The 21,918-nt window shown below is 53.3% G+C and overlaps 1 protein-coding gene across 11 annotated transcripts in view; it reads right to left on the bottom strand.

The window, feature by feature from the left end:
* Nucleotides 1-1,535: 1,535 nt before the first annotated feature.
* The window catches only part of TNS1 (tensin 1), a 207,940-nt gene continuing 187,557 nt past the window's right edge, over nt 1,536-21,918 (bottom strand). For 10 of the 11 annotated variants that reach the window (XM_043910093.1, XM_043910091.1, XM_043910090.1 and 7 more), the window contains 10 exons: nt 19,067-20,133; nt 16,168-16,254; nt 14,968-15,099; nt 14,440-14,532; nt 13,402-13,479; nt 11,328-11,399; nt 10,924-11,092; nt 10,149-10,217; nt 9,630-9,662; nt 1,536-6,382 (listed from right to left, as the gene is read on the bottom strand). In XM_043910093.1, the coding sequence (XP_043766028.1) occupies nt 6,238-6,382; nt 9,630-9,662; nt 10,149-10,217; nt 10,924-11,092; nt 11,328-11,399; nt 13,402-13,479; nt 14,440-14,532; nt 14,968-15,099; nt 16,168-16,254; nt 19,067-20,133 (1,945 nt within the window). In that variant the 3' untranslated portion in view covers nt 1,536-6,237. Of the gene's footprint in view, nt 6,383-9,629; nt 9,663-10,148; nt 10,218-10,923; nt 11,093-11,327; nt 11,400-13,401; nt 13,480-14,439; nt 14,535-14,967; nt 15,100-16,167; nt 16,255-19,066; nt 20,134-21,918 lie in introns of those variants that run through there. The other variant, XR_006342392.1, reaches the window with a different exon arrangement.

Below are 21,918 nucleotides of genomic sequence, written 5' to 3'. Positions count from 1 at the left end.
AGTTCAGCTGGCTTCTGCAAAGCCAGGCATGAAAGAGACTTTTCAGAAATGCTAAACAGTGTCTTCCTTCTCACTCAATCCATTTAGTTTTAGAGAATATCACTTTTCATAAAAATGTTGTTTATGTGAACATGTGGTGAGTTTAAAATTGCTGTGGAAGTGAATAAACATTTTTAAATGTTTTCAGTTTTAACTCATAATATGGCAACTATAGAAAGAGATAACCCATGTGAACAAAAGTTCTTTGAGGTCCTCAGTGATTTTTTTAAAAAATTGTTTATTTATTTATGGCCGCAGTGGTTCTTCACTGCTGCACACGGGCTTTCTCTGGTTGCAGCAAGCGGGAGCTACTCTCTAGCTGCAGTGCGTGAGATTCTCATTGCAGTGGCTTCTCTTGTGGCAGAACACAGGCTCTAAGGCACATGGGCTCAGTAGTTGGGGCGTATGGGCTTAGTTATCCCATAGCTTGTGGAATCTTCCTGGACCAGGGATCGAACCTGTGTCTCCTGCATTGGCAGGTGGATTCTTGATCAGTGGGCCACCAGGGAAGTCCTCCTCAGTAACTTTTTAAAATGCAAAGGAGTCCTTAGACCGAAGAGTTTGAGAAGGCTGCCGTGTGTCATGGTCCTCACTACGCTGGCCACATGGGGGTCTCAGAACACACTCGCCCAAATCAGCTCATCCAAGCTCAAATCAACTCAACAGGCACCTGCAGTTGATATTCTGTATGAGTCTCTGAGATCTCCCAAGGAACGCTGCACTGTGCTAGCATGCCTCACTGCAAACCTTCTGAATTGCAGAGAATTTACCCAGGATCACGAGGCTGGGTGTCCAGGTGAGATACACACCTGCCATCTAATCGGCAGCCAGAGGTGTTCCTAGCAGCCTCTGCTCCCCCATCCTCTGATAAACCTCGCCCCTTCAGGGACCAGGACTGCCCCGTTCTCAGCCCCAGTGGTTCAGAAGGCTCCAAAGACAGTCACGTGACCCAGACCCAGCCGGAGAGGTTGGTTCAGAACTAGTTACGTGACCCAATCAGGGTCTATCAGAGCCAGTGAGCATTTGTCCCAAGTTGTCGTTGAAAACACTGGGAGAAAAGAGCTCTCTTTTCACTGGTAGGATAAAAGCCTGGGGCCTCAAGGGGCCATATTCTAGAGCATCTGATGGTACCACCCCTGGGAGAGAGGTTGCCTGAAAATTAATCCAAATTTGGAAACAAATCCTTGCCTCTACCATTTGAGCACCTGGATTCAGCTGTGCTTGGACTTCTTGGCCATGTGTGCCATTAAATGCCTTTTTTCCTCTAAATTAGTTTGAGTTGAGTTTCTCTTCTAGCTAAGAGTCTGAAAAACTCATTGTAATCAGACCCAAGACCTGGCTGGTGGGGAAGTTCTGGGAGAGCTTGGGGTGAGTCATCCCCAGCAGCATCCCCGAAGCCCACCACAGTTCCGGAGCCTGGGTGGGACACTCTTTTGCCCACTGGAGATGCAACAGATCCCCTTTTCCAACAACAGAGCTAGTTAATGACACACGGATTTTTCTTTCACTTTATCATTTATAAAGCCATACAATGGATCGCAAAGAAACAGAGCATTGTACAGGAGTGGAACAGCTTCAGTGTACAATACATTCATATCCAGGATAAGTCGCGTACATCAGGGTTTATACAAGGTGGCAGAGGTTACAGGCACAAAGATACAAAATAGAAAGTATATTTCCATCTATATAAATACACAGCCAGGGGAACGGGAGGATGCTGGGTTTTTCCTGCAGAGGGTCTGGGAGGCAGGGGCAGGAGTCGGGGTAAGGAATTCCTTACATTTGTTTTGAATGGCATGTCAGAAAGGAGAGAGGTGGGGAAACGGCATGCCCGCACACACGTGCTCTCTCTCACACAGACACGGACCACACGTGGGCACACAGAAGAGTCTCCAGCTGCTGAACACTGATTAGAAACAAAAGTGGGCTGTCTCTCTACAATTAACCTTGCCGCTGGGAAGCGCCCAGGTGTGGGAAGTAAACAGAGGCCCTCCAACATTTCGGCCATCTGAGGACAGACGAGCATCGCTGTGTGGTTGACCCCCATTGCCACTGACACTGAGATTCCCCCGGTCGGAGGACCCTACAAGCCTCGCTTCCCAATTCCTTTCGCCACTGGGTGATAGTGAACTTGACATCCCATTGCCCACCACCTCCAACCCAACTCCTAAGTCCCCTAAAGAGACAAGCAAAATACGCGCACACACACACACCCACACTTGCACACGCGCGCACACACTTTCTGTGTTACCACTGCCCAGGGCACTCCAGTCTCAGGATGCCGGGGCCTGGACCCGGGTGAGGAGTGGCCCCAGGATGCTGCCCGCCCCCCAGCCTCTCCCAGGACCCCAAGGGTGGGGAGATGTAGAGGCAGCAGGAAGCCCTTAGAAAACACATTGGCCCCCTTGACTCCCCCAGATTCTGAAGCTGGAAAAGACCAAAGCAGGGGAGAAGGCCCAGGAGGCAGGGCTGGTGACAACGCAGGAAAAGGAAGCAGAGACACCATTCTAGGCACAGACTTGTCCGCAGACCCCTGGGTGGTGTGGGGGGGTCTGCCCAACCTCTGCTCAGCCCATCTGAGTGGGCAGAAGAATGCCCAGCCCATCTCCCTCCTGGGACCCCCTTTCAGAGAATCACATCTGTTCCACCAGCTCCCCCTTATAGTCACGCAGCCACGGGGCCCCCACCCCATCCTGTCTGTCTCTGACACACCCAGGGATCCCTCCAAACCCTGCCAGGGGAGAAGGAATCCTGGCAGTCCACAAGCATCTGGAACTGCCAAGGGAGAACTTCCAATGAGGCCCTGGGTCAAAAGGCCTTTCCCAAATCTAGGGCACAAAGTCTCTGTCCCTGGAACACCTGGCTGGCAGCCAGAACACCACGATCCATTGCAGGACAGGGGCATCGCTCACCCCTGGAGCTCCATCCAGCAGCTCCCTTCCTCCCCACTTCCCCTCTGAGGTCACCTCTCCCCTGTTCCCACGCCCAGTCCTCCCCTCTGGCTCCATCTGGGAAGGGCCTCCTGAACCTGGCTGGGCCTCTGTCCCTACTGAACGGGAGGGCTGTCACTTCCCTGCCCTACCACCTCCCCCGCCAGATACCATACAGGACAGCTACCGTGAGGCCCCGACTGCCTCAGAGGGCTGGCTGCACAACAAGATGCAGGTTGGGGTCTGCCTGGGGTCTCTGTCCCTGCCTCCCAAGCTGACCGGGGCCTCCTGCCTACACCTCCCAGCCCCTGTCCCATCCCCGGCTCCCCAGCCCACTCTCAAGACCAGAAGGGGCACTCTCCTGGCTGATGAACAGATTCAACAATAAACAACAGCAAGGACGATTGAGGGGGAGGAGTGGGGAGAAAAAAGGATAAACATTTACACAACAATAACAATAATTATTAAAAGTGCTTCTTTCTTTTAAAGGAAATCTTTGGCAAGAACATACTGCAATGCAATGGTGTGGTGTGTGTGTGTGTGTGCGTGCGTGTTGTGTGCACGGGTGCAGGGTGCACGGGCCTAACCTGTGAGACACGGAGGGTTACGGTGTCTTCCCAAGCGCTGTCCGACCCCCAGGTGAGGCTGTGGTGGAGACTGGGGTAACCCTTCCCCATCGTTCTTCTGGACAGGCCACATGCTAGGAAACGGGCTCCCTCCAGAAGCATGTGGGGCAGGGGGTGGATCGGCTTTCCAGCATCTCCTGGGGCCTTCCCAGAGTCGCACACGGTCCAGGCCTGAGTGGGGTGGGGTCTGGCTGGTTGTTCCTGGTGGTGGGCTGCTGGTGGGCGGTGGAAGAGCACGTGTGAGGGGTCTGATGCTCCGCCCGGCCATCCAGACCAGGAGGAAAAGAGTCCCCGGGCAGTCCAGTGGGAGATTTACAAAGGAAGTAGGTGAGAATATCCTCTTCTGTCTGGGAAGACAGTTGGGGTTAGGTAGGGAATGAAAGAGGGGAAATCGGGGTGTCTGGCTTGAAGGCCTCAGAAGGAAGAGCCCCTGGGATGAACCTCGGTCACCAAGATCAAGGTTTCCATCTTTGGAAAGTGGGGTGGTGGGGGGGATGCTCCCCGCCACCTTCAGACGCTCTCCTTTCCAACTCCCTGAAACAGAACGTCACACAGATACAGCTTCTTGGAAAAGAAAAACTACAAACGCACGCATCACCCACGCCCACCACGCGCACCCGTGTCCCTGCAGGCTCACGCACCTGCCCTTGCAGGGCCCGCAAGGAGGCGGGCAGCTCCCCCGTCATCTCTGGGGTCTGACAGCCAGGCCTGGGCTTGCCAAAAATGAGAAGGGATGAAGGGGGTGAAACGCATGCACCCCCTCTCTGCTGAGCCCCCATCAGAGTCTAGGGAAGGCCAAGGCCTGCTCAAGGAGACCCCTGATAGCTCCAAGGATGAAGGCCCTGACCTTTTAGGCTTCGCTTGGAACACAGAGAGGGACAGGGATTGGATTATGCCAGGGAGGCAACAAAGCAGTATGGGAAAATAATAAATACTTCTTGTCAATTTGCCTATTCTTTTTTTTTTAACCTTTTCTTATATTTTATTAGCTTACAGATTCTGTCAGTATGTCTCACATATATATTATATATATTTATATATCAGTACAGTGCCTCTCTCTAGGGAACCCAGAGGCTTAAGAATCTATTCAAGGATGGAGTCCTGGTGGATTCTTCCATCAGGCTTAGAGTGCTTGGGTGGTGGTCAGGGGGTTCCCAGTTGCCCAGCTGGACTCTCGGCCCTTCGACCTAAATGTGTGCCTTCTGCCCTCCGGTCCACGGCAGCTGGGCTTTGGGGGAGAAACAAGGGAGAAGGGTGGGGAGCAAGGCTTTGGTGTCAGAGCAGGCCATGTGGTATGCAGCAAGCAGCCCCCAGAGCTCTGGCCAGCTCCCCTGGGCAGCGCAGCAAAATTAGACCCCCACACCCTTACAGAGGGGGGACAGGAAATACAGGGGTCTCCCCTGGGTCTCGCCAAGCAGGGCTTCTAGAAGCAGGTCCTGGGATGAGCCCCAACACAGGGACTCTGCAGGACAGAACAGGGCAGGGCAGGAAGGCTCGTTCCGCAGCACCCTAAAGGCATCCTGAACACGGGGGCACATCTGATAACGGCTGATCTGGGACACGAAAGCCAAGAAGGGGCTGAGGACTGGAAGCGAAGGGAGCCCCCTGCCTGCCCCGAGGCTGGGCCACACGCCTCGGAAAAGGTTCCCCGAGCTGGGCAGCCACCCTTCCTGAGGGGTCTCTCCCCCAAAGCCCCGTACACATCTGTCCTCATCTCCTCAAACCAACGTCCCAGCCTCCAGGTGCCAGCAGTTCAGGGGGGAATGCTGCAGCGTGGCCAGCCCCACTCCATGGGGGTCTCTGCTGAGGAGAAGGGGCTGGCGGCCCCGAAGGCTGTTAGAGCAGGTGCAGGGACCAGGAAAGTCCATTACCTACAATGCCGGGTGCCCCTGGGGAAGCAGACTTACGCCCCCTCCTTGCTGCCCTGTCACCCCATCCCCGACTCTTTCTTGCTTTGGACGGTGTGCACATGTGTGTGCAAACACAGGGGACAAGTATACCTGTTTATAATTCTAGCTGAGAGGCAAACAGAAATCAGTGAGTGAGGATGTGGGCGTGGCCATATATACACCCCATAAACACACCCACAAACTGTACATCGGAGGCAAAGCAGAGACCTTAGGTGCCTGGGGTCTGAGATACTTTCAGAAGCAAAAGTTCTGCCGCTGGACGTCCCATGCAGGCTCTTTTTGGTTTGGTGATCTACCCCAGAGGTGGCCAGAGAAAGATTCTCCATGGGATTTCTCCTTGCAAAGCAGTTGGGTTAGGGAGAAAGAGCTTTTCCATTTTCATTCAAAATGTGGGTCTCCAAGGAGATCAGTCCTGTCTCCCCCGAGGAGCTCCATCAGAGGGTGGAGGGGGATTTAGGTGGACCTGGTAAGTTTTGGAGGCTCTGGGGGTTTCGCAGTATCCATCTCCCCAGGGGAATCTGAGTTATTCTCCTCCATCTCTTTCTTTCTTCCTCTCTCTCTCCCCCTCCCCGCTCAATTCACTTTCCTCTCCCCATGTGACACTTTCTTCTCTCCTTCTCCAAAATGGCCCAAAGTCCTCCTTTTGGGTTCAAGGATGGTCAGGATTCATGGGTCCCCTCCCCACATGCCCCATCCCCACTGCCCTGGCCCTGGGCAAGGGGTGGCAGGGGCTCATCTCTTCTGGCCGGCACTCAGCATGACCTTGGAGACAAAGTTGACGATGGCGGAGGCCGGCTGGTTGGGGTCAAGCTCAGCAAAGAGGTGGCAGGCGTTGTCCGTGGTGCTGCCCTGCTTCCGGGCCACGAAACCGAAGAGCCTGCAGGGGCAGGAGACAGGAGACAGGTGTGAATGGGGAGGAGGAGGAACCCCAGGCCTTGGCGAGGCACCCAGTAGAGCAGGCTCATCTTTGCTCCCTTCCCTGTCTCTCTCCACCTCCCCAAGCACTGGGCATTGAGGGTGATGCCCACAAGAAGATGCCTCTCTTCCCTTCATCAGCAAGGAAACCCACACCTGGAGATGGCATGTCACTTGTTCAGGGTCAGCAGAAATTCCCCTTGGCGGGGGGTAGGCGAGGAAGAGGAGGAGGTGGTGGAGGCGAACGAATGACAAGACCAGACAGCAAGAGGTGGGGATGACACCAAAAATAAAATGGAACATTCCTAAACCAGCTTCTCTCAGCCCGTCCCTGCCACACCCCTGGCCGAATGTCCTTACATACAACACATAAACAAAATGCCATCTGCCTGTCAAAAGGCTCGTCCTCAGACACCAGAGGGTCGGGGAGACCAAAGAACAGGGGGCCACTGTCCCCCACCGCATACACACACACGTACACACACACACACATACACACACATTTCTCCTGTGCTCTAGAGAATGAGAGGGGGCAGGACCCCACACCTGTTCCCCCACCCCGACTCCCCACACTAGGACTGGAGTGACCGAGCATTCTCTCTTTGCAAAACAGAGTTAAAAATACGAGCGCAGAGAACAGAATGTGAGCTCAAGTCCCCTCCCAGTCGGCACGTTGCTAATTAGAGCTGGATGGGGAAATCGGGACAGCTGGGGATTCCAATGGAAACCCCTCGCCCAGGACTGGACACAGCAGCTAAAATTAGCCAGGCTGGGTCTGGCTTGCCATCCCGTGCACACATGCGTGTGTACACACACACGTACACACACAGGGGGCTTCCCACAGCTTTGCTCTTCCCAAATGTGTTTCAGGTGCTGAATCGACCCAGTCAGCTCAGAGGCCTGGGGTGATCATCTGCCCAGGAGGTGGGGAAGGCTGGGGCTGTGGACCACTCCCCAGATCCCCTTCTCCAGCCTTGCAGACCTCCTGCACTGGGGGGTGCAGTGGAGGGAGCGGAGGGCAGAGGGAGGGAGCAGCTCCAAGCTGCCAGCGTGACAGCGAGCCCACCCCAGCTCGCTTCTGCCAAGATGAGAGCCGGTCAACCTCTCAGGCCTGAACACTGCCCACCTGCCCTCCCCTGGTGTTTATTTCAGCTCCGTAGGTCCCTGGGCCAACTCAACCGTAGCCCAAGCTCTTTCTCGGCTTGGAGGAGTGGATGCAGGCAAGAAACCTCAGCCCCGAGGGCGGAGAGGAGCATGACAAGCACCCGAGAGCAAGCACCTCCTTAAACGTGGAGCCCAGGGCATCTCGCTGGCCTCACCCTGGTCCAGCCCTGAGCTCTCCTGGGCCTCAGCAAGGGTGAGTTCATAAGGAAGCTCCACACAAAACCTGCTCTTAAATAAGGAATTTCCAGACCTGGGATCAACCTGCTTCAGTCCCTGACCCATTCCCACTCGCAGGGCCCGGCGGTGAGGAAGGAGAAGACCCTTCAAACAGAGAGTTCTTGCCTCCCGGCTGGCAGAAGAGACACAGAAACCCTAATAACTCTGTGAGTCTCAGAGGCGGCTGAGACAGAAGGAGGCAAGCTTCGAGAGGGACTGGACACCGGGGCCTCCTTGCTGCTGTACATGACCGTGGGCCAGGAGACGTCTCCTCCATCCCTCACAGCCCCTCTGGACACCCCCAGGGGGAGACTCATCGTGCCAGTGCTGGTCAGTTCTACTCATCTGGACCATGGCAGCTTCACTGAGCCTCCTCCTCACTCTCCATCTCTCTGCCTCCATCTTTTCATTTCTTTCTTTATGCAGTAGACACAGTCCTGCCCTCAGGAGCTTGCAGTCTGGCGGCTTCCCTTTCCCATCCCCATGAAATCAGCTCTCTCTTACTCCCTGCACCCATGTATACCTGTCTTATAAGACCTATTTTTAAATACAGGTTCTTTTCCCAGGTGGCGCTGGTGGTGAAAGAACCCATCTGCCAATACAGGAGGCAGGAGATGTAAGAGATATGGGTTCATCTCTGGGCTGGGAAGATCCCCTGGAGGAGGGCATGGCAACCCACTCCTGTATTCTTGCTGGAGAATCCCATGGACAGAGGAACCTGGCAGGGTATAGTCCATAGGGTCTCAAAGAGTCAGACACGACCAAGCTACTAACACTTTTCCCCAAATCTCTCCCTGCCTAGAAGCACTCTGCCTCATGATACCACAGATGTGAGCTGTCCCCTCCTGACATGCCTCATTCAGCAGTGGTTGTAATTTTCTTTTTTTAACAGTGAAAATTTCCTTTCTCTAAAGCCAATCTCATATGAAGTCTGGATATGTAAAGGCGACAATATTTATGGCAATAAATGTAACAATTCAACATCATAACATCAACCTATGATATAATCAATCAGAAAAAAATGGGGCTGTCTGGATACGCCTGACGAAGTACAAGGTGGAATTATAGACCTCAGTGAGTCTTAGTCAGCTTTATTAGCCAGCTTATTCCAATGCTTTGTTTTGTTTTACTGAGAAAAACTCTGATTCATGCTGATAAATACCGTAAATCACAGCAGAGTTTTTCCTCCCCTCAAGCAGCCCAGTTACACCCAAGGAATCTAGGGTTCCTTAGAACACAATTTGAAAATCACTGCAGCACCTTAGCCCATTTATACACTTCTCTCATCTACCGCGCCAACATCAGGCACCCAAGGGCAGAGCCAGCCTCCTGGCTGGTCTGAATTTCCCGAGGGCTGAGTTCCCTGGAAGCACTTAAAAATGCTGAAATGGATGGAAAATTGACCAAAGGGCCACAAGGCAATCCCTGGAATTCTGGAAGGAATTCAGACCTCCCAGACTTGTGCAGTCCAATGAGGAGGCCTAGTCCACCAGGAAAGCGGGAAAGGGAGTCAAGGAAGCCAGGACTGTGGCAGAAAAAATCATTTAAACAACCCCTGCCCCACTGCCATCACCTCCCAATAAAACTCTGGGTTTTCGATTCCCTTCCTCAGTCTCTGATGGTCTGGTTCTGGAAGCAGGACAGGGATAAGGCGGGAGGCTAGGCCTTTAGCTCCAGGCAGGAGGTCACAGACCTGGCTGCCTGGGCCAGGTTTTCTCCAGAGCTACCTTTTGCTTGCCACCTAGTCCTGGAGTTTAACCTGCTCCCTCACCCACCTCCCCCTGAGCCAACAACAACCAGCCAGCCGGGTAGGGGAGAAGGACACTTACTTAGCAGGGGCACCTCCCTCCGTCTTCGTCCACCTAGGGAGAGAGCGAGGACACAGCGTAAACCATCATGTCCCCCTCAGAGCCCAGCCCCAGTGCCCAGACCCCTGGGGAAGACACAGCCCCGGTACCAGGGCACCAGGGTCTCTAAAGACTACACGGAGTGGGGGTGTCCACGGTGGAGCGATGGAGCGAGCACCGTGGCCTGCTTCCCAGGGAGCTGTCCCCAGTGTGGAGAGGGAAGCAGCTGCAAGGTCAGAGGGGTGGAAGCAGGCATTTGAGTCCCCAGGAGGGGCTTCAAATCTGTGGGGGAAAACGCAAAAAGATGCCAACACAGCCACGCCACTCACAGTCCCACAGACACAGGCAGATCCCCAAATTGAGCCAAGAACGCACACGCTTACACTTGCAGCACACACATGAGTGCACACACATGTGCACACAATCACACATGGATGCACACACACAGACTTCCAGGGTTGGAGAGATGGCTGGGAGGGCAGGTGTCTACAAGAGACTTACTTCCTCTCCTGTGGATCCAGGTCACAGAAGGTCACGGTGTTGAGGGGGTAGTGTCGCCTGAAGAAGAGCCTGTGGCACATGCATCAGATAAACAGTTAGCGCTGAAGTGACTGCTCTTCCCCGCCCCCCATCGCAGGCCAGGCCACCACCTGTGGCTGTCACAGGTCAACACAACCTCTCCCTGATGAGCACAATGGCCTGGGCTGCTCCCCTTGGGGACATAAAGCAATGCACAGGGACAGAGAGATGTGTCGTAGAAACATGTCCCAAATGCTAGAGACTAGGGAAAGAAGGAAGAAACTGGCCTTGAGGAATGAGAAATGGGGGGACCCTGGAGGAGGAAGAAAAGAGCCTGGGGAGAGAACATGAGAGAAAGGGTCTCTGCTCCAGAAAGCAGGGACTTCTACCAATTGTATTTATAGCTATAAAGCCAGTGCAGGCATGTTTGTAGAAGGAAGGAAGAATGGATGAATGAATGGAAGAACAGATGAATGGATGGATGGATAGAGGGAGACATAAATGAATAAAGGGAAAAATGGGTGGGGAAGATGGATGGGGGATGAATAGATGCAGGAATGGATAGATCAATTAGTAAGTGGGTGAGCAAGTGGATGGATGGGTGGGCGGGTAGATGTATGGGTGAATGAGTGGATGGATGGGTGGTTAGATGGGCAGAAGGGATGAATCAGCTGGTGAGTGGGTTGGTACATGTATGGATAGATGGGTCACAGGGTGGTGGGGTTGCCCAACACAGAAGCAAGTAGAAGAGTCTTACTTTCTCTGGTTGTCAGTCAGCGTAATTCCCTGGGCAGAAACTTTGAAGTGAACGATGGTGGCAGCTGGTGTGGGGTCAGCAGCCAGGGTCTCGGAAGTGGCTTTGGAGATGGCCTGTGGCCCAGTGAGTGACTCCATATCCACAGAGTTGACGAAGAGCACGTTGCAGGCTGGGGAAAAACCCACCCGAGGGGGAGTCATGGGGGCAGACGTGGGTGGGGACCATCCCCAGGTCCTCTTTTCAGGGAGAAGGCAGCAGCCTTGGAGAAGGCATCGCACACAGAAATGTGGTTTCCCTGGGGACCTCTGGGTCTGGGAGAGACATTCAGCCTGCACCTGCAGGAGGGTCCAGGGCCAGGGGGAGGAAAGGTCTGGGCAGGGATCCCGTCTGGGGTGCCCACTCACCTGCCCCTTGCTTCAGCAGGTCACTGGTTGAGTTGGCAGGGCCCGAGCTATCTTTCGATTCATCTGTGGGGTCTGAGACAAAAATTTAATTCAGCTGGTAATTAAAACCCCAGAGCTGGAAAGAAGCACAGCGTTGGCCGGGCCTCAGGCTAGCTCTGCAAATACATTGCGCAACAGATACTGCTTCTCATAACCAGCCCTGCCAGTCGGCACGTGTGTCCAGCTTGAACGTGCAGCAATTGATCTAAGAATTCAGTATCCTGGTTGGGAGCTCTGGGGTCCCACAGAACCAGGTTCAGGCAATTATCAGCTATCTACAAAACAGAGGTGAAGATGAGAATACCCACTCATTGGGTTTTTGAGATGCTCCGTAAATGGTGTTAGTCCCTGAATAACAAAAAGCAAGCCTTCAAGTGGCCATTGATGTGGTTGTTTTGCATCAACATGTCTTTGTGTAAACCAGTAAACACTCTAATCCATTAAACCATAAGGCAGCACAACTATAATTTCAACAGTAATAAGAATTGAGTACAGTGGTGCTAGTAGTAAAGAACCTGCCTGCCAATGCAGGAGGCATAAGAGATGCAAGTTCAATCCCTGGGTTGGGAAGATCCCCTGGAGGAGGGCATGGCAACCCACTCCAGTATTCTTGCCTGGAGAATCCCATGCACAGAGGAGCCTGGTGGGCTACAGTCTACAGGGCTGCAAAGAGTCCAACACAACTGAAGCAACTTAGCAAGCAGTTTATGCCAGCATTTCCTAGACTTTGGTATACAGGTTTGTTAAAACATGCATTTCTGGGCCCCACCCCAGAGTTTCTGATTAGCTGGGGCTCGAGAATATCTACATTTTTAACTAGTTCCCTGCGGTGCTGATGCTGCTTCTCTGGGGACCATATTATGAGAACCACTGTTTTATACGATGTAAATAAATAGCAGTTATATAATTGTGAAGTTACTTTGGTAAATTCCTTAGAAATACAATTTAATTAGTATCTAAATCATATGGTTAATGGGACTATTTAAATAGTATTTGAACTTTTAAGTTAATAACAGTCAATTATCATTAATAATTCAATGAATTGGATTTGATACACAGAAATTGCCAAATAATATTGGAGATTTTAACTGTGGACATAACCCCAGCAGCTCCAAGAGAGACTGAAAGCAAGTCCCAGACACAATTCTGTATATTCTATTACTGGACAGAGAGCATGGGGAGAAGACTCCCCAGTTCCCTGTTCCTGGAGCTCAAGTTCATGACCAAGCATATTCCTTTCCCCTCGTGGGAGGCCCACATACCTGGGGCTGCATGAAGGAAGCCTGTGTTGTTGAAGAGTTTGGGGTGTCCATCGGCCCTCCTCCGAGGATGAGGCACCTCTCTCAGAGAAACTAAAAATCTCCTTTGCGGGCCCCAATGTCACTCAAATTCTCGCCCTGTATGTCCAGAGGCTCTTGGGGTCCATGCTTACTTCCCACAGTCAAGAGAGCTGGCTCCTCACATCAGCCCCAGGTCCCTCCTGGCCATGCAAACCAGAAACTCCAGGGACATCTTAGGCTTCCTGTTTCCTTCCCAAGCCACGCACAGTGCAGCCACCTCCTCCACTAAGCGATCCCTTGAGTGTACTTTCCCGTCTCCATTAGACACCTGGACGCCCCATGGCCTACCTCTGCCTTCCCATCCCCCTTCCCTTGGCCCTGCCCACTGATGCCCATCTCCTCTGCCGGACATGGTCCTCCCCGCCATGGCTGTTTCCTGCTTCCAGCACCTCCCGTGGGATGAAGCTTACTTCTGAGGACACAGGGATGAATTCTTAAAACCTCCAGAGGATTTTCCAGAACAATCTGGCAAGTCAATTATGTGTATTTCTGGAATTAAGCTTTTAAGTGAACTTTCTCTTCTTTTTTTATTAGAAAAAATAAAGCAGAGAGTGGTTTCAAGTTTCCCCAGATTGGCAGCATGACCCGTTTCCTCCAAGCCTGGCCCACGTTCTGGAGCAGCTGGCTGGGGGCTGAGACAAAGAGGAGGCCAGCGCAAGGGTGCGCTTGGAGGGCTAGGAGTCTCAGGTTCCTACCTCGGTTTGGAATGACCAGCTTGCAGGGCAGGGCCAGCGGGATGATGGAGTGCTGGTAGACCAGGGCAGACAGAGATCCTGCAGAGAGAGACAGCCCGGCAGCGGCAAAATTATTAGGAGCAGGCCAGGGGCACTGAGGATCAGCCCACCCACCTGCCCCCCATCCATAATCTTCCACTTCTTTATTACCTCTCCCTCATCCCACCCACAAAGTTGAAACTTCAATCTCTCTTTGTTAGCAAGATCTAAGGGGGAAGATTCTAAAGGCTCACTCTGGGCATCAGAAGGGTACCCTACAGCTTTCCTTTATTGACAGTTACACCCAGCATCTCTCCTACATCCCTCCCGCTGCCGGGGACCCTCTCAGGAGAGTGTAGCAGAAGTGTGAGGATGACGGGGTCAAATCCACACTCAGGAACTTACAAGATATGTGTCCCTGGTAAGTCTAACTCCTATGAGCCTCAGTTTCCTCGTGTGTAAAATGGGACCGTGACACCTACCACACAGGATGGTCAGGAGACCAGAAGTGATATAAAGTACCTAAGGTGGCTTTATATAATAAAGCTTTATATAATAAAGCTTCCAAGGTGGCACTAGTGGTAAAGAACCCGCCTACCAATGCAGGCGACATAAGTGACGCAGGTTCAATCCCTGGGTCGGGAAGATCCCCTGGAGGAGGGCATGGCAGCCCACTCCAGTATTCTTGCCTGGAGAATCCCATTGAGAGAAGAGCCTGAGAGGCTACAGTCCATGGGGTCGCAAAGAGTTGGACACAACTGAAGCTACTTAGCACACAGAGTGGCTTTCACATCGCAGCCTTTGTTAATAGTTATTATTCCACCGGTCACAGTAACAGGTCCCCGTGGGGCGGGACAAAAACAGAAAGGAATTTGGCCGAGTGAAGGCACCACAGCACAGAGGAAGGGAGTCAGGGTGCATTTCCCTGCTGCATCTCTGACGAGGGTGACAAGACAGAAGCTGCAGCAGGGGAGCCGGGACAGGCCTGAGACTGTGGGGACGGAGGCAGGGGTGGCTCACCGAAGTTTGGCTCGTTGGGGCAGCCCTTGAGCTTGACTCCTCTGGGGCCGGTCTCTATCAGGAAATGCCTCACGAGCTCATGGGTCATGTCCCCTGCGACGAAGAGAAAGAAATGTGGATGGGTCACTGCTCATGGCATCCCCACGACCACCTCCCAGCACCACTTCCCAACTTCTCCAGTGAGTGAGGCTGTGATGGAGAAAGGTTCACAGCGATAACATGGCCAGAACCCTGGGATGGAGAGACCACCACTGCTAGTCACCTCTCATGGATACTCGGTCACAGGGTTCCAGTCCTCTTGCTCCCCTGTTCTCTGACCCCAGTCATCACCAAGCTCAAGACCCATCTTTCTGAAGAGTCTGACTAGCAGGGACCAGCTCCCATGAGAACCAAGAGACCTGCACACCCCATCCTACCCTCCCACCCTCTTCATCCCTACCCCCAACCCTGGTCCTTCTAACAGATCAGGACCTAAACAGATTGCAGGGACCCCCTGGTCCTGAGCCCTGCTGGACAAGCTGGTGTTACCTTTTTTATTCTGCTGCATAATGGTCGGAGGGGGTGAAGACACCTTCATAGCCAGCCCATAGGCTCCTCGGAAGGAGTGGCTGTCACGGATGATGAAAGCCCCTGGCTCCTGGTCCTTAAGGAGGGCGATAGCTGAATCAGGAGAGAAGAGGAAATGAGAAACTGATGCACTGGTTTCACCAATTCAGTGGACATGAACTTGGGCAAACTCTGGGAGATGGTGAGGGACAGGGAGGCCTGGTATGCTGCAGTCCATGGGATCGCAAAGTGACTGAACAACAACTTCACTTAGGTCTTATCAGGCCTCAAATCTCACTCTTTCTCAGATGAGATGAGAGCCCCTAAAGTTAAAATATAAATACTCCTAAAGGTCCTCCTACACTAGAGTCAGCAAAATTTTTCTGTAAAGAGCCAGACAGTCAATATTTCAGGCTTCGCAGGCCGTGCAGTGTTGGCTGCAACTATTCATGGCTGCGATCACAGCATAGAAGCAGCCCAGACAGTGAGTAAACCAATAGATGGGGCTTCCCTAATGACTCAGCAGGTAAAGAATCCGCTTGCAACACAGGAGATGCAGGTTCGATCCCTGAGTCGGGAAGATCCTCTGGAGGAGGAAATGGCAACCCACTCCAGGATTCTGGCCTGGAAGATCCCATGGACAGAGGAGCCTAGCGGGCTACAGTCCATAGGGTTGCAAAGAGTCTGACATGACTGAGTGACTGAGCATAGGATGCTGCAAGAAAACTATATTTATGAAAACAAGCAGCAGCCTGGATCTGACCCGTGGCTGGAAGTCACCCTGCCCTACATTCACACAGACTTTTCATAGCCGATGCCTCTCGTCTCCATCCCCACAGCCCCAACTATGTTCTTCTATAAAATGTGCAGAAACCTCCCACATCATGCAGATGGAGGGCTAAGGTTCCATATGATCTCAGCCAGCCTTTTCATTTTGCCCTGGAAAATCAAGACTTTGCAGCTTTTAAGGAACTGGCTACAACCATGGCTCCTGCTCCCTGCCCTTGGCCTTGGGAAGGTGCCTCCTACTGTCTAAGCTTGGGGCCAGTTCCTCTCTGTGACCACCACCACTGCAGAGAGGAGTGAGTCTGCTTATATCCTTTGCCCAGGGAAGACAAGGTGGACAGCGGCCAGTGTGACCTCGGATGGACCCCAGGACCTTCAGTATCATCCAACACTCACCCTGTTCTCTGGAGATCTCAGGCTTGTACCAATACTTGGAAGTGTCTTGGACAAACTTCACTTTAGCCCGCGTCTCAGGACTGTTGTCTAAAGAAGGGAAGGACAGGAGGTGTTATGAGTCTCCATCTCTGTCCCCCCAAAAAGATATGTTAGAATTCTAACCCCCAGGACCTGTGAATGGAACTTTATTTGGGAATAGTCTTTGCAGATGTAACCAAGTTAAGATGCAGTTGTGCCGAATTAGAGTGGACCCCAATCCAATATAACTTATGTCCTCATAAAAAAAGAGGAAGGAAAAAAAAAAAAGAGGAAGGGAGACAAAGGGGAGAGCATCATGGGAAGACGGAGGAAGAGAGTGGGGAGACGTGTCTACAAGCCAAGGGACTCCAAGACTGCCAGCCACCATGAGGAGCAAAGAGAAGAGCCTGGAATAGAGTCTCCCTCAGGGTCTGCAGATGGAGCCAGTCCTGCCACCACCTTGACTTTAGACTTCCCAGCTCAGCTACATTGAGAGAAGCGACTTGTGCTGCCTTAAGTCACCAAGTTTGTGGTCCTCTGTCATGGCTGACCTAGGAAACTAACACAGGAAGAAGATCTGCTCAGACCTCATCAGAGCATTGCTGGAAGGGGCCTTGAGCTGCTTCCTCCCCCATCTCCCAACAACCACTGTGGGTCACGCAGCTGTCCTCCTGCTGAAGCGCCTGAACAGCATCTTCCCCCAGCCAGCGAGAGTCCTACTCCAGCCCACCTCGCCCTTTCTCTAGAAGAGTCAGACTAAATCCTTCCTGAAGCTCTCTCCCACCTTCTAGTCCCTTTCTCCATGGGCTCAGTTTCTCCACTTCATCATAACAACCTTGAGGATGAGAGCAGAAAAACACATTTCTGTCCACTTTCCCCAAGCTCCTCCTCACTCCCCACATGGAAAATCTCATTTAGAACAAAATGATCGCTCCTGTTCTACCTGGGATAAATAGGGGAAGGGTTGGCCTGGAACTAGAAGCTGTCTACCGAGTGTCACGCACCCCACTTCTCTGGTAGACATTCCCCACCCCAGACCCTTTGCAGACTACAGATGCTTTGATAGGATGTTCTGGAGAGAGAGCATCGTATTCCACTGCTTAACTTTACAAGTGAGGAATGTGAGGTTCCTGGAAGGGGAGCGACTTGCCCAAGTTACACAGATGGTCCACAAAAGGCTTTTGTTAGATGTTCCCAGGTAAGAAGATGCAATAGCCAGTTGAGGTCAGCTACATCGTATCTTCCTGGCTGGGAATAAGGACATGTGGGACTAACTCACCAACCTCTTCCTTCATTTTCTGACAGCAAAGGAAACAAAAGGGAGGATGGGGGAAGAGGGGGAAAAAGGAATATTCCAGATCTGTAGGTTTCCCCTGCTTTCTCTAGGGAGGGGCTGAAGCAGAGGACCCTGTGCTCACAGCGCTGTAAAAAGTTCAGGGCACAGACCAGAGATGAGGGCTGGGCTGAGTCCAGTCAGTTTCACCTTGTTATTTACATTCTGTGAGGCTTCTGGGATCTGTCTCTGGAGGACAGACAGGGGGAAGGTCAGCTCCTTTTCCTGGCAGCTGTGCACAGAACAGGGCCTCTGGGCTAGGCAGCTGGGCCCCACAACTCTGCAAGCTGCCTCTCTCTGCTCCAGAGTCCCAGGCCCCAGGGCTGCTGCTGCCTGTCTAATGAGCTGTCAGAGGCGGCTGCAGCCCCATGTGCCTTCCTGTGTTGACTCCCATGGCTATTTTAAGCAAGGAAGATGGTGGGAAACAGGAAATGTCCCAACTACTAGAAGTTTTGCATCCTCCAAGAACTGGGGCTGGGAACCAGATGTCTCTGGTGGGCAGCAGGAAGCAAGGTCATGCAGTGTCACTTGGCAGGCTCAGGGCAGGACCCGCGAGTGACACATGGAGACTCTGGGCAGCTGGGGCCCATCCCAGGCTGCCTGCTGCATTCTACATCTTCCTCGGATGCCCCAGGACTCTGGGGTCACTCTGGAAAAAGTCAGATTGGAGATCTGGCTGAAAAGATGCACATCAGCTGAAGCCTTGACCTTTTTGTTTAGATAACAAGTCCTCTAAGTGGCGGCTAAAGATGCCCAGTTCTGGTGATAAGAATTCACTGTGTAAACCCGCGCAGGCTTCTGTTAAGCCGAGCTGGTAGAAATGAGATTCCAGCAAAAATGCTTAACCCTTGGCCTTTTCCCCTATCTCATCTGGTTGCCAGATCTATTATTAGGGATGTGGGCAAAGTGGGAATCAAAAGGCGGGAACAGTGCTATTGGCTGGCAAAAAGTGGGGCGGGGGGCGGGTGGTCCAGGTTTGGAAGCCGTATTTTCCAGGATACACTAAATTATAGAAACTATCAAGACAAGGCACTAAGACAGCTCCAATCAGGTTTTAAGAGCACATGTTTTAAGGTCGTAAGGGTCTGGATGCTAAACCACTTATTAACTGTGGGACTGTGGACAAATGATTGAACCTCTCCAAGCCTCACTTTGCTCATGTGTAATATGGAGGTAATAATAGCCACTTTGCTAGGTGGCCATGAGAACTGACAAGGTGGACCATGGCGCAGAGCCTGGCACAGAGCACGTGTTCAGCAAGGGGTGGTGGCTGTGAAGTTGCTGATGATCATCGGAACAGCAGGGCCATCGTAGGCATCTGGTCACATCCACGTCCCCATCCTGCCCCCACAGCTCCCACGACTATAGCACATCGGCTCTGAGCACAGCTCCAACTCCTGTGACATGGCTAACGCACCTGAGGACCCGAGGTCAGTGACCCACCCAAGGCTGTCTGCCCAGGAGATGCCACAACAGACACGGGGACAGAGCGCCTGCCTGGCGGACGGCATCCGCCAGCAAGAGAGGTGAACGGGGAAGGAGGCCCACCTGGCATGGAGTACTTGGAGAAGTCAGGCAGAGTGTGGGAGAAGGAGACGGTGCTGCCCCCGCTGGGACTGGACATGCCACTGGCAACCGGCGAGGAGGACACCTTCCCGTTGACGGTGGCGTAGTTGGGGAGGCTGCCCGCTCGGTCGCCCATGGACATCCTCCGCTTCTCCGGCAAGGCCGGGGTGGGGCTCCCTTGTCGGAAAGCCGCCGAATCCGGCGAGGGGGAGGTGGCGGGGCTGCTCAGGCCGGGGTAGTAGGCGGGGGACACAGGGAAGGAGGGCGTGGAAGGAGCCTGGTAGCCCGAGGCGCTGCTCTGCCGCGACAGCGTGGGTCTCCGGTCCTCAGGGGTGGAGTAGCCACCGTAGGGTACGTGCCGGTCCAAGCTGGGGCTGCCGGGAACCACAGATCCAGACCCTCCCAAGTGACGGCCCAGGCTGGGGCTTCCGGGGCTGGCTACTGCGTTGCCATGGAGATTGGAGGCCAGGGTGCCTTGGTGGGCCCCGGGGTGCCGGCCCAGGCTGGGGCTCCCAGGAGTGGTGGCCACATTGCCGTGGAGGTTGGAAACCTGGTGGGCCCCAGGGTGGCGACCCAGACTGGGGCTTCCTGGAGTGGTTGCTGCGCTGCTCTGGGGGCTGGAGACGGTGTTACCATGGAAACCGGTTCCCAGCGGACCCATCCCCTGGCGGTGGCTCAAACTGGGGCTGCTGGGGGCAGCCAGGCTGGGGTTCACGGCCCGGCGGCCAAAGCCAGGGCTGGGGGGCGTGTTGGTGCCCACCGTCCTGTGCCGTGCCTGGGGGCTCCCAGGCACCGTGTGGACACCGGCCACACTGAACTGAGACCGGGCCTGGCCCTCCGGGGAGCCGAACTGCTGCAGTGAGTAGTCGGGGCTGCTGTAGCTGCTGCCTGCAGTCGGGAGAGGAGAAGAGCTCTGGTAGCTTCTCTGAGCCGAAGGGCTCGGCTGGCCCAAGCTGCCGGAGCGGAAGCCAGAATCCAGCAGGGGCTGGGTCGGTGTCCGCGCACCCTGGTCGCTGCTCTCCCCGGATGGGAAACTCCCCACGGAAGTGCTAGAGAGACAGAGAGAGACACGGGCAGGCCGAGATGTCAGCAGGCAGCATTGAGTGAAGGACAGGCTTTCCGTGAAGCTTCAGCCCTCCCTCCAACCACTTTGCTGTCCAGTCATTCAGTCATATCTGACTCTTTGCGACCGCATGGATTTCAGCATGCCAGGCTTCCCTGTCCTTAGCTCCTCTCGCATGAACAGAATAGTCAAGGCTTTTGAACATCACCTTACGTTCAAGATGTCAGAAGATGAAACTGAGACTCAGAGAGGTTAAGCAATAGGCTCACAGCCACACAGCTCACGAAAGACCAGGATCTCAACTCAGCAGTGTCAGATTCCAAAGCCCTCGTACCCTCCAGCGTCACCCTGACAGCTCAACCACAAGTCAGAGCGAGATCTCTGCTATCGAAACTGAAGGTGGCTGTCCTGTTGCCCCCTCCAGCATCACAGAAACGGAACACTGGAGATGGAGTTAACCTACTTGGGCCCTGGGCCTCCTGGAAGCATCTTGCCCTGACTCACTTTCCCCAGGTGAGTTGACATTTACACACTGAGAGTGTAACTGGGCATCCATTCCTGGGTAGCTCCAAAAAAAAACAAAGATGAAGAAGTCTCACAGCAGGAGATTTCAGCTCATTATAGGATCTGTTTTCTAGCCATTGGATCTGGCCACTAATGGAGCAGGCTGTATTACATGGTAATGAGACTCCCATCATTAGGGGCATTTAAGCAGAGGCTGACCAACCTCTTGATTTGAATGCTATAGAGGAAATTTCCTCCACTGGGAGGTTAGATTAGATGAGCTCAGAAGCCACTTTCAATTCTAAGACTGATGAAACTCAGTTCAGAGGGCACTGTACCTGGGAAAATGGCCACAAAGGTTCTCCTCTGAAATTAAGTACAAGTCCATGCAGGAGTACAGGAAATGGCCTGTCAATTGGGAAACCTGGATTCTGCTTTTCAAAGTTTTCTCAATTGATGTTTTCAAACTGTGGTGCTGGAGAAGACTCTGCAGAGTCCCTTGGACAGCAAGGAGATCAAACCAATCAATCCTAAAGGAAATCAACCCTGAATATTCATTGGAAAGACTGATGATGAAGCTGAAGCTCCAATACTTTGGCCACCTGATGCAAAGAGCTAACTCATTGGAAAAGACCCTGATGCTGGGAAAGACTGAGGGCAGGAGGAGAAGTGGGTGACAAAGGATAACATGGTTGGATGACATCACTAACTCCATGGACATGAGTTTGAGCTAACTCCGGGGGATGGTGAAGGACAGGGAAGCCTGGCATGCTCCAGTCCATGGGGTCGCAAAGAATCTGATACGACTTAGCGACTGAACAACAACAGCAACACAGAAAATGAGGGAGGTGGGTTAGATGACTCTGATTCCTTCCAGACCCAAACTTCCTCAGTGACATGGCAGCAGAGACAAAGGTTGTCAGGGACCATGCACAAGCATTGGCTGCAGGGAGGCAGCAGGCAGGCTCACACAAGGAGCCCGTGGGTGAGGGCTGGCCGTGGGGCAGCGGGGGGCGGGGGGGAAGGGTCCTTACATAAGACGATGCACCAAAGCCTGGAGCCACAGACTAGGAGTTTGGAGACTGGCCGGCCCCACCCTGGGTTGGGTCGGTTAAGCTCAGGTCCCCAGGGTGATGTGAGGTGGGAGGGCCAGGCAAGAGCCAAGGGCAGGGAGAAGGTCAGCGCTAGGCCAGGACAAAGTCTACCACACATCCCAGAAGAGGCCAGAATAAAACACCACTTCGGTACAGAATAACCTGGACTCTGA

Source organism: Cervus elaphus, chromosome 8 (genome assembly GCF_910594005.1).
Source record: "Cervus elaphus chromosome 8, mCerEla1.1, whole genome shotgun sequence".
NCBI lineage: Eukaryota > Metazoa > Chordata > Mammalia > Artiodactyla > Cervidae > Cervus > Cervus elaphus.
This window is presented reverse-complemented; position numbering and strand designations above follow the sequence as displayed.